Raw genomic sequence first — 12,874 nt, forward strand, 5'->3', positions numbered from 1 at the left:
GAAGCTTTGAAAACATCAGCCTCACCATCAGAAAGAAGTCAGAAGGACAGGTTGTCACGGACATAAAAAGCATGAAGACTCGTGTTTTTGTCAGATTTCTTTACGCTATGGGCCCATTTCATGTACACATCTCAGTACAAGTGAGTTGTCTGGGCATGGAGAAGAGGTACTTGACCATGAGAACATAAGCCTGTGCAGTCCCTTTCTTTGCTGTGACTTTTATTTGCCTTTTCATTATAATTAATAGAATGTACATGCAAGCAACAAGCTGCCTTCATTTACATCCTCAGCTTCTATGTAAAGATGTCATAGAGAAAGAAAAAAAAATGAGAGGATTTCTTCTTTTCATTTCAGTATAAGCAGTCTTCTGCAAAAAACTGAAACTCACATGCATCCGAATGATGAAAATCCCTGTAAATCAGGAAATGGCTGCATATCTCTTCTCCAGATTGAGGGAGAAATAAACAATGAGGAAAACACTGAAAAGCCAGAGGAATTAGAGTTTTTTCCTGACAACGTCCATTATGAAGGCCAGCAAGCCGAGGCTCTGGCAGATACAGAAAAGCATATCCGGCCAAGCCTAAGCCAAATAATTGGAAGCACTAAAGAGAAGTGTGTCTAGTCTTTTCACTTGCAGACGTTTCAGCTGCCAAAACAATATAAAGCCATTTTTAAACACTGTATAATCCCAGTGCTAAAGAATCTAAGTTACTTCTGTGCCTCCCTTTACTGTAAAAATCTGTCTGTGGCGCATAGTCACTAATGTATTTAACATCACAGTGTCTGTAGCTAGTTGAGAAATGCTGTGCTCCTGCATGAGAGAGACAGCATCGCAAATAAGTTTAGTGGATTTGGTTATACATGGTGTCTTGGGACACAAGGGAACAGAAACAGTTGGTGCCTAGCCCTGAACCATCCTTTCCCCATCTTCTTTCCTCCTCACGAGTTGCAGGTCTTGTCTGCCTCTGCACACACATCAGCAAGCTTGTTCAGAAAAGCAAGAGAAATTCTTGGTGTTAATAAAATGGCAATCATCACAACTGTTTCCATAGTGAAGTGGCCAGGGAGATTATCCACTGGAAGGACATCTTCTACATGTCCTTGGAAACAAATCGCCTTTAAACTATTGCTTGATGAAGATTTGGAACATCCTGTCTTGGCATAGGTGAGACTCCAAGTAAACTACCCCCTTGTCAAAGGAAGAGAGGCACGGCAGATCTCAGTGTCATCGGTGCTATTAGGTCTGTAGCCAGAAGGAATCCCCATCTCCAAGTCAGGAGCCTGTTGTTAGGATTCACAACAGCCAAAAGACTGAACAGTGAAACATTGCTACCAGCTAACAAAAAAACACTGTAAAAAGGGGCACGGGCTGATGCTGTAACATGAAACTGCAGTGGGAAGTCTGAAGAACTCTTCTTTACACTGATCGGAGAAGAAAAAATCATGCTAGGAAAGATATTCTTGAGCTGCACCAATACTTTGAAGGATTTCAGAAAGGCTTGAGGATGGATCTGTTTAAACCAAGGTGGGAACAAGAAAAGATCGGCTGGAGACCAACATTGGGATTAAGAATGAGTGGCAGTGGAGTTTTTTCCATGTATCCAAAACAAAATATATTTTTCTGTATTAGACGCTACCGACAAAACTCCTTTCACAGAAAGAAAAATGTTACAAATTGCTGGGATACCAATTGTATTTCATAATGTCTGCAATTAAATAAATCTGTAGCTGGGAGTTTTGATTCCCCTTCATCCTGTTTAACAAATTACTAATGTGAAGTCAGGAAGGATTTTTCCTCTCTTAGTGTATCGGCAAGGGATTTCTGATTTTCTAGGACTCACTGAAGATCTTTTTCATATATCCAAGACCCTTTTCGTATATCCAGAATGGTTTGGTTTGCTGTAACACAGAGGACTGGGGATGAGGTGCTTAGTGTAGTAGTCTATATGGCGTAGCATTGATGAAACTTTCTCCATTTCCCTAAAACTCTCAGTTGCCTTATGTTTACCTATGACTTGAAGGGCTGGCTGGTCGTCTTTATGCATCATACCCACCAGTGCAACAGGTGAGGGAGTACCAGGAGGCTATGTGGGGAGAAAAGACACGTTGCATGGATTTTGCAAAGGTTCCTCTGACTTCTCAGAAAGACCTGGCCTTGCCAGTTCTAGAAGATCGGGAGCACTGGGCTGTGTTCAGTTTGTCGTTATTGTCTGAAAGCTTTTAAAATAAAGTGCTTATACAAGGTGAGCAGGCAGAGCTTAGAAGCTGGCTGTTCCCTGTACTGTAAATCTACTTTTGTTCTTCTTCCGTTTGATTATATAGAGCGTGTGTAATACCCACAGGAGGGCTCCAAGTCCAAACTGAGAAAACTTATGGTAGTTTTAGAAATGAATCTGTCTGAGACGCTATTTAAGCGTATCCATTACCGCTTTCATTAAACTCTTTTTTATGGTTTAGGACACAAGTGTAAGTATTTTCTCAAAGTTTCTCTAAGACTTTCAAACTGTTTCCCAGTGGACCAAAGAAACCTGAAAAATACCATTTAAAGAGATGAGTACCGAGTATTACCCTCCCTTCATTAACTTTAAATGAAGTACAGTCTCTTTCTTGGAGAAGAGCCTTTCAAATGAGCAGAAAATCGTCATACACTGGCTAGGCGAGCTGTGCTTGATGGAGGAGCAAACACCACAGCCCTCCAACAACCAGCTGGTCCTCGCCTCTCCATCCCCTGTCATCTGTCTCTTCAGAAAGCCGTTCCCAGAGTGCGAACCATAGAATCATAGAATGGTTTGGTTTGGAAGGAACCTCAAAGATCATCTAGTTCCAACCCCGCTTCCATGGGCAGGGACACCCTCCACTACACCAGCTTGCTCAAAGCCTCATCCAACCTGGCCTTGAACACCTGTGCTAACTCTGTCTTGTTCCTGGCTCCTTATCAGTTGACACCCCTGAACGTCTCTTGCTTTTCCTCAGATGTCCCCAAGGAGCAGCGGCTGCAGGCAGTGCAGGCAGCCATCATGCTGATGTCCGATGAGAACCGCGAGGTTTTGCAGACTCTGCTGTGCTTCCTGAGCGATGTCACCTCCGTGGAGGAGAATCAGATGACTCCTATGAACATAGCTGTTTGTCTGGCCCCTTCCCTCTTCCATCTCAATATAGTGAAGAAAGAAAGCTCACCAAGGTAAGTATCTTCCCAACGCTACAAATAGCCATATCCTGAAATGATGCTTTCGGTGTTTCTAGAGGCGCACAGGGTACAATTTTCCAAAGCATCTGCCTTCCAGTACACGTTACACAGGGCATGGCTTCAGTGAGAGGGGAAAGCCCGTGCCGCAGAGCCAGACGCACACTTGCACAGGCACAGAAGGCATTTTCACAAGCCCGGCCGGGTGTTTCTGGATGGCTGTTGTGAATATGCAGTGCCCGCTTTCTGTCTGAAATTTCAGTGGGGCACTAAGAGAGTTTTGCGTGAGTAATCTTGGCTTCTGTGAAGGAAAAAGGCCTGATTTTTCTCTGCTTGAAGTCAAAGATTGACCATATTTTAAAGGATTTTAATACGTAGATTTTTAGTAAGTGTTTTTTCACGGTGTTTTCTGGCTACATTCTACCAGTTGGGAAACAGTTTGTTTCAGATCACATTAAGATGGCGTGTAACATGTTAAGTATAGACTAAACAGGGTGTAGACTCTGCTGAGCGTTAGTGGTCCCGACTTGATGTCCCTTCTGACTTTCTTTCCCATCTGGTTCAGAGTACACTGAGATTTATGATCATGTATATGTATAACCAGGATCTGAGCAAGAGTTTTAAGCAGTAGCAACATAAAACACTGTACATCATGTCTTTTAGAAGTCCATTCCAAAATGGGAATGGACTAATGCAGGACATGCATAACCTTTCCTGCTTTTACCTTTGGCTCAACAGTATTTTAGGTAAGCATTTTTCCTTTAAAAAAGTCCCAACAGTCTGAGCAATCTTTGTGATAAATAATAAAAAAAAAAAAGATAGGCTTTTCTCTCTGGTGTTCTGAGCATCCTGCTGCTGTTTGCTTTCATATGAAAAAGATTCAGCTTTTTACCTGAGACACTGAATTCAATTACAGAGTAATACAGAAAAAATATGCAACAGGGAAGCCAGATCAGAAGGACCTCAGTGAAAACCTGGCAGCTACTCAGGGACTTGCTCACATGATAATGGAATGCAACAAACTTTTTGAGGTGAGTGAGAGACTCAAACGGCGTTATTCATGGCCACATAATGCAGCATCCCTTGAAGTATTTATGTTTATGCTTACATTTTCTGTCTTGTATTAGCTCACAGATTGATGGTGCCTCACTTATTTGTAAACTTGCTCCATCTAAAGTTTATTTATCTCATTTCTTTATGACTGTTCCCTTCAAAGACTCAACTATTAAAAATGCAGGGTAATTACTCTGTGGCAGTTTTCAACCCAAATTACTGGATTAGGAAATTTTAGTCTAATTAAAATTAAAATCTGCTGTTTTAACATTTCATATTATTATAATGCTTTTAGCACCTCAGTTAAAACTTATTCATCTTAAAAGAAGAGCCTTTAAACTTTATTTCTGTGTGTCATGCAATAAAGTTAAAATCACATAGGGAGATGCAGTCATTCCTGCAGCTACTTTCACTGCAGGTGGAGGAGAGAGAATGCTCATCTCTTCCTTTCCCAGAAGCACAAGGCAACATTTCTAGGGGCTAGAAGCATAACGAAGGTGTATTGACATACAGCTGATCAGTCTAATGTGCTTCTGCATGAGCCGTGCTATTCTGAGCCAGGGACTGTTTCATTCTACTACTTTGATTTCTCATCTTGCATAATAAGCAAAGACAGAAATAGATATCCATTTTACAGATCATAGGCTCATTGCAATTGGATGCTGAATGGTCCATCAGCCTAGAAACACATTGCCTTAAATTAAGTTCTCAGCTGGAGGTTTTTCCTGTGTGTTTTCCCTCCTTTCTGTGGCACAGGTGCCGCACGAGATGGTCGCTCAGTCCCGAAACTCCTACATTGACGCAGAAGTGCATTCTCCCACTCTGGATGAGCTTGGGAAACAAGTGGATGAGGAAGGAGGGAACTATCAGATGTACCTGGAAAGTCTCATGCAGAATCTCCAGAAAGAAGTGAAAGAGAAATTCAAAGGATGGGTCACATGTTCCAGTATGGAGAACACAGAACTCGCCTACAAAAAGGTAATCTGGGGAGACATGGAAGAAGCAGTAAAGAAACCAAAGCAAAGTAGGTCCCTTCCAACCCTAACCATTCTATGACTCTATGATTCTATACAACCTAGCTATGGGACACCCTGACTTGTTGCATGCCTCAATACATACTTTTCTGTCTGGTGAGGCACACAACTTTTTTTTTTTTTTAAAGACTACTAAAAGCAGTCAAAAATGTAATATGATCATGATTCAAGTATGAGATTCCAGGAAAAGGTACACAAAGCAAGCTAAGGTCTCCAAAATGGATAAAGTGATACAGCAGACACCACAACCAGAGAACGAACTGAGACTTTAAACAACAGATAACATTACCTGGGTAAGCTCTTTGACTAGGGGACAGGCAAAGTTTCTGACTGTCTCCTGTTGTTTGCCAGCAGTTTGGAGAACACAGGCAGTTCACAGGTTTTAAAAACCCTCTTCAGGCTGCCTGCTGCCTTACTTAGCCATATGGCCAATGTTATCTCTGGTCCCCTTGTCCTTGTTTCGAGTGGATTTTTGATATCTGCAACTTTTATCAAAACTTCTGAAGTTGTTCCAGGCTCCGTCACTTCTGCAGGGAAAGCTAGACCGCTGCAGCCAGGAGGAGGGTGCTGCAGGGTCCCTGCAGACAGTGGGGTTCAGGGCTGCTGGAAATGCTATGGCAGAACAGAGGTCTGCAAACCCACAACTAGCGATGGAGGGGGTGGGTTAGGGGTGGGTGATATGAGTAAGGTAGGGAAAGGGCACTGGGAAGAGTGTGGGATTTGGATGGTGAAGGGGGCAGGGAGTCTTAGGGGCTGGAGGTAGCAATACCCCTATTTGGAAAGGGCAACCCCTCTGTTAGGGCAAAGAAATCACAGTTACCCTGGTTTGTAGCCGGCTTCTGTGAGTGACCTCTCCAGGGAGGGACTACAGGAGGTTGGGGAGGGAGTGACAGGGCTCAGGTGGGAGTAGGATGCAGGAGAGGGGAGGGAATGAATAGGGTCAGGCACAGGTCTACCTGGGGATGCCAGGGTAGGGAGGGGTTAGAAAAGCAGGGCTTGCAAGATCCAGTGCTTACAGTTAACTTGTTTGCTGCCTGAAATACGACAGCCCTAAAACCATGCAGAAATGCTTTACGTGTGGAATTTAGGATATTCATCTAGGAAAGCCTAGCACTTTCCACTCCCCTTATTGCATGCTGTGGAGGTGTAACAAGTAACAGGAGACATGAGCTAGGGAAAGTAAGCAAGAAGTTTGTGTTCCTTCTTTGAAAGGCATTTTCCCAGTACTTCTCTTGTGGCTATTTTGTGGAGCAAACATCTGTGTATCTGACACATAAGTGAATGAACATGTGTTCTGCTCTTCCACCAATTAACCAGGACAGTTAATTGACCCTTAGTCCCAGCTAGTGCATCAGATTGCCGGAGGTGGTAGCTTTATTTCAGCCCAGGGTTTCGGTCTCTCCTTTCATCTGTTTTTACTTCTACACACACATATTCATTACGCTTAGGATGCTTGGGGTTGAAAAAGTGTCTGTCACACCAGAAATAATACAGCAACTCCACTGGCACTATGGGAACTGGTCCAGATATACACAGGTGTATCGCTTCAGTTTTCCATCCAGGACTAGTATGCGTATGCTTTCACATAGGGAAGAGCAGCAGCAATAGCAATAATAGCAATTATTAGGAGGGAAATATGCATGCTCTTAAGCTAAAGCCAGATACCCATAACAAGATTCTGTCATCAGTTCTCCTCTGCTGAAGACACGCATATAGATCACAGGGTTTTCTATTCTTTGTTACTTTACTCCAGGTTGGGGACGGGAACCCCCTAAGGCTTTGGAAAGCCTCAGTGGAAGTTGAAGCCCCTCCGCCAGTTGTCCTGAACCGAGTGCTGAGAGAACGTCACCTCTGGGACGAGGACTTCTTGCAGTGGAAGATGGTTGAGAGCCTGGACAAGCAGACGGAAGTTTACCAGTATGTTTTGAACAGCATGGCTCCTCATCCCGTCCGAGACTTTGTTGTTCTAAGGTAAGCTAAGGGCAGTTCTCCAGTACCTTTGCTTCCTGCAGTGCATAGAAGGAAGATCTGGTCTTATCTCAGCCTCAGCATCTGTATAGTTGTGCTTTGAGAACTCTACTCCTAGGCAGCAGTGTTGATCTCTCAAACGGAATGAAAATTGTACACCTAGAGCGTGCTGACCTTTTCTCTCATGTAATTTGAGCAGCACACACTCCCGAGGCCATAAATATCATTTATTCCTTAGAACAGATGTCTGATTATAGCTGCTGTTCTCTCTTAGCTTTGTTTGTTGTGAAAACAGTGCAAATAGAACCCGATTGTTTTTTACGCTGCTTTTGCTGTTCTCTGGGGAGCATTCAATGTTTAAGAGCCAAATGTTTAGTAGAGAAGATAGTGATGCTTTTAAGCTGAGGTTATTATACCGTGTCTATATAAGTTGTTATTTTAGATTTGCAGTTGGAGTCTTTGTAGACCAAGAAATGCTAACCCATAAAAATCCTAGTGTGGAAATGAACAGAAAGAGGCAGTAGATATGTATTCTGACTGTCTTCCAGGGGATGACATCTCTCAAATAAATGCATAGCTGTGTATCAATATTCCAAATTCAGTCCCAATTCTGCCATTGTCTATCTGCCTGTACAGAATAGGCAAAAAAAAATTCCTCTTATGTGCCTTCTGCCTTTGAAATCCTTGCCCTTTGCTTGCTAGGAGCTATTGTGGAGCTGATGACATATTTCACTTACAGGGTCAGTCCTACAGTTATTTATTTCGGGATGATGTTGTGTGTTCCCATTCTTGGTCTCTGCTTTCTTTGATTGAAATGATGTGCCAGAGAAATGCTAAGCAGTTTTGACAGACGAAATAGTCCAGTGAGTCAGAGTTGTATTAGAGGGAACAAAGATTTAAGGAAAAAGAGGAGCCCTATAAAAAATAATTATAATAGCACATCCCTTTTATGAACTTCAATTTTCTCTTAGAGAACAATAGCACACAGATATTGTTGGTATGAGGGATGAATTATTGGAACTCTTAGGGGAAGATTTTAAAAATATTTTCTGTAAGTTCTTTGTAATGTGAAAACATCAGTCCTCCCATTATGTGATTTCCTTTGCCTTCCTACGGTATAATGGGCTAAAATAATTATTTTGTAATTAATTTTCCTATATAATATTGACTTAAGCCAGTAAGAAATTTGGCCCTCCACATTGCACCGAGAAGATTGCCTGGGAGCGGCGGGGAGGTTTTGATGACGGTAATTCTGTCCTCTTATTTGCCACTTAGCTCACTATTAGGTTTCATGGTGGTTTCTGTTCTTTAAAGACCTGCTGTGCAGTCACATCAGTTAAAGAAAAATCTTGCCATGGCGTTCTCATTCTTTTCACTAACACAGGCAGAATGACCCCCAGGAACTAAAATATGTATCATAAAACTGAATCCTGGTGAGTTTTTAAGGGCTGAAAACAGCTGTCAGGCAGATCTGTCAGATTCTGTTGTTTATCTCTTTTGATTTGTATCATTAAGTCTAGAGCAAGGTTAGCCAGTGATATCGCAGTCAATTTGATACCTTATGATTAGTGGGAAGTGAACAGTGCAATTATAATTCACCTCTGGGGACATGAATAAATATATTTTAACGGACAGCAATTTTCCTCTTCCCAATCAAACTTTTGGCTGTGAAAGGATAAACTTACTTGTTCTTTTCCTCCAGTTTGACAGTCATAACAAGGGAATTAGGCTCCCTTGAGAAGACTGTAATGGTAAGAGGATAGGGGCAATGTTTTGTATGATTGGGATCTGACAGCTCTCAGCTGCCCGGCACAGGCATCGCTTTTCATTAAAGATTCCTCAAGTAGAATCATAGAGCGGTTTGGGTTGGAAGGGACCTAAAAGATCATCTAGTTCTAAACCCATTGCCATGGGCAAGAACACTTTCCCCTAGATCAGGTTGCTCAAAGCCTCATCCCACCTGGCTTTGAACACCTCCAGGGATGGGGCATCCACAACTTCTCTGGGCAGCCTGTTCCAGTGTCTCACCACTCTCAGAGGGAAGAATTTCTTCCTTAGATCTAATCCAAGTATTTAATGTTTGTTAAATATCACAGCATCTCTGTGAGTTAGGTGTCATGCCTGGTTTTACTACTGTAAGATATACAGAGAAGTACAGAAACTGGCCTAAATCCACATAACTGGGAATACAAATCATAAGTCATCTGCAATCTCTGGGATAAATGGTTTTCCACTTCAGGAATGACCCAAGTGCGTGCCATCTAGTTACAGTCGCATCTCAGCACTGTGCAGGCATTCACAGCAGAGGGTTCAGCATTTCACAGTAGATCTGAGGTGTGCATTAATAAAAGTGATGAGCTACCTTGGCAGATGAAACACACGGAAAGTAGGAAATCACACCTTAGATCTGTAAGACTGTGTTTTGTCATTGCTACTTGCAGTGTGTGGTGGCAAATAACCACCACGTAATCGGCACCAGCCAACTGAGGAGACTTTCCTCAGCTGCTGTGCGTCAGTGGGTGTTAGCAGCAGAACACCCTGGTAAAACGTGCTGCATTTATACTTCTCATCACCCAGAGTATTGTACATTAATGTCATTGATTAAATAAAGCTTGTCATGAAAGGACATTTTGTTTTTAATTGAGGCCCTTGAAACATGTTCTTGGAGTTTCAGAAGTTAGTGTGGGTACTAGCAAGGATTTCTGCTGTGCTAAACTGTGTTTGTTGTTCTGTCAGTCTGCATGGATGCAATACGACATTTCAGCCTTTGTTGGATGGCTTGTGCTCCTCTCATGTCCTTTCCAAAACTTTTATCTGCAAAAGGCTGTGTCGTGCCCTGCAACACATGATGGCTACAAAGTGCTCGTGTGGAGACGCAAAACTTCTCCACCTGGAGCCTGCAGCAACGTAGATGGGTGACCATTCCACATCACAGTCAGACTCCAAACTAGGGTGGGCGGATGACAGCAGAATTATGTGGATATTGTCCTTCAGGAAAATAATGTACATAGCACTGATTACAAGATCTTCCCCTGATTTGTTTCAGAAGGTGCAAGTTCGGGGGGTTGATTTGCCTCCTCCTGTACCAATGTATCCCCAAACCTCTGAGCAGTTCTTATCAAGATTATAGTACCTAACATTAAAATTAATATATTAATTATAATAATTAATATATTACAGGAGGGGATCTAGCTCTAAAGTTTGAGCTTGATAAGTTTCTGTGGCCTGTTCTGAGCAATATTGCTTACAAACCCAGAACACAAAACTCCTTCAGGGACTCCTAGGAGAGTCCAGTGGCATTGCAGGCAACAGCAAGGATAGGCAGACAAACTGCAACTTTAACTCAGGTTCTTACTCGTGTCCCCAAAAGTTTTGTTACTAAAGCAATGCCATTTTGAATGTTTTGCTGCAGAACGTGGAGGACGGATTTGCCAAAGGGCATGTGTATGCTCGTTGCCATCTCTGTGGAGCACGAAGAGGCTCCTCTTATGGGAGCCGTGCGAGCCATCGTGATGGACTCCCAGTACTTGATAGAACCGTGTGGCTCAGGAAAAGCCAGGCTGACGCATATCTGCAGAATTGACCTAAAGTAAGTATCCCGCCTGCAAAAAGCAGATGTCGGTTCAGCAGGGCAAAAAGCAGCAACTGGAGGAGGGGAGGTGTTGGGAGCAGAGGACATGGTCAATGTCGCTTTGCTGCTTTGGAGCCTTCCTGCAGTCTTTTCTATCCACCAAGCTCATTTCTCTGCTCAGTGTCTACTGCTGTTGTGATCTGATCGTAGAAATAAAATCCGGTTATTTGATTACTGCAAGGGAGAAATTCAGAGTGCGCTTACAATGACAAGTATTTGAAGTCCCCACCACCGCTGTGGGCAGCGGGGAGTAGGAAGCGTGGCAAGCCCGTTCCTGCAGGGCATGTTTCTTGAGTATTTGAGTTTCTCAATAATTCTCTTTCCATTTCTTCAGAGGACATTCCCCAGAGTGGTACAACAAAGGCTTTGGACATCTGTGTGCAGCAGAAGTTGCCAGGATCAGAAACTCATTTCAGCCTCTGATTGCTGAGGGACCAGAAACGAAAATCTGAGGAAGTGTTCCCGGGACAGTGTGAGCGTAAATTGGGGTCTGGCAGGGAATGGGAAGGCTGAAAGCAAAGATCTTATTTAAGCTGCAGAAATCTTACCAGGCCTGGGTCTGTACAAAGATGAAACAGGAACTTTACAGGAAAGCTCTTTTATCCTGGAGACTTCACCTCCTCCTGCCACATCTCTTCTGTGTTAATTTCAATTTTTGAAGTAAACATTTCTTCAGAGAGCTTTTACCATTATTACTTTACCATTATTACTTTTACCATTATTACTTTTGCTATTACTTGTGTGTTACAGAACGCTGGTATTTAAAGGCTTCTAAGAAGCATATTTTAATTGTAAATAACTTATGTACAGTATGTATATATTTATATTATATCTATCTATATATATGTATATGTATAAATTAATTATTTTGTATATAACTCAGTGCAAATCTCTTGCATCGGTCGGATCGTAAATGAGTCTGTCACTTGTTCCTTAGTGTGTCACTGCTACATAAGCTGTGTTTGCCATTATCACAGGGCTACCGGGCATAATCCATGTGATAACGGAAACGCCTGTTCTCAAATATGTTTTGTGTTTGTGTATGCTGTGAGAAGGTACCTAGAAATAGATGTAGGAAGAATTAAAAGAGCTAAGGAGGAGGGAGGCTACTGTACGTTTCAAAATAATGAGGAGTGGATCAGTTTCACCAAATAAAACACATGGAAATGTAACTGAGAGGGACGATTTTGAAGGCCATTTCTATTCAGCTGCAGGAAGTTTGTGTACAAGGTGTTGAAAACTTACCTATTGCCTTAAGTAATGGTGTATCTGCCACTAGAGAACCTCGCTATGTGCAGCGTTCATGCTAATGGCTCATTCTTGGAGAGCACACGATAACGCTGCGTTTACCGAGGTGTCTGAAATCAGCCCGGTAAGTTATTAAGCTGTAAGTCTTTTTTTTTTTTTTTTTAGCATTTTGTCTAGGTTCTGAGTAAGCGTTTCTGTGTTCTTCTTTCCTTCTCCCATAGAGATGGCTAATTGTTAAGAAACTCCAAAGCAGATTTTTCCCGTCCAGTGGACACAAAGACGTGCAGATGAATACCATGCCTTTTAATATTCTTAATATACAAATAATGAAACTTTTTTTAAGCTTTTAAACACATCTTGGAGATTTAAAAGACTAAATGTAGACTATGCTTGGAAACATTGCTTTTATAGTAACAGCAAGCATTTTCACATTATATTGCACTGATCTGCATGATTCCTGCCTCTGTAGGCATTGGTGGGAGCAGGATTAGCCCCTGACTATGAGGAGTAGGAGCCATTTAAGCCTATTATATCATTTCATTTTCAGGGACCTATTATTTTGCTAATAGAAGAATGCTTTAAAAGTAATAATTTGTTGACATTACCTTTGAGGCAGGGTTCCGTTTTGTTCTTAACTAACCTAAGACCAAAAATTATATTACATCTATGATTCAATAAGAATGTACAAGCCTGTTAATATTGTTCTTCATTAATCGCATTTGTTCACTTTGACTTTATTTATTGCTGCATAAACCA

General features: G+C 42.1%; 1 protein-coding gene across 5 annotated transcripts in view; it reads left to right on the plus strand.

Annotated features, from left to right (window-relative positions):
• STARD13 (StAR related lipid transfer domain containing 13) overlaps positions 1-11,322 on the plus strand; it is a 268,378-nt gene extending 257,056 nt beyond the window's left edge. For 4 of the 5 annotated variants that reach the window (XM_086612902.1, XM_086612918.1, XM_086612909.1 and 1 more), the window contains 6 exons: positions 2,974-3,181; positions 4,101-4,215; positions 4,994-5,215; positions 7,025-7,242; positions 10,652-10,828; positions 11,205-11,322. In XM_086612902.1, the coding sequence (XP_086469028.1) occupies positions 2,974-3,181; positions 4,101-4,215; positions 4,994-5,215; positions 7,025-7,242; positions 10,652-10,828; positions 11,205-11,322 (1,058 nt within the window). The remainder of the gene's footprint in view (positions 1-2,973; positions 3,182-4,100; positions 4,216-4,993; positions 5,216-7,024; positions 7,243-10,651; positions 10,829-11,204) is intronic. The other variant, XM_086612936.1, reaches the window with a different exon arrangement.
• Positions 11,323-12,874: the final 1,552 nt, after the last annotated feature.

This window comes from Tauraco erythrolophus, chromosome 1 (assembly GCF_009769465.1).
Source record: "Tauraco erythrolophus isolate bTauEry1 chromosome 1, bTauEry1.pri, whole genome shotgun sequence".
Classification (NCBI taxonomy): domain Eukaryota; kingdom Metazoa; phylum Chordata; class Aves; order Musophagiformes; family Musophagidae; genus Tauraco; species Tauraco erythrolophus.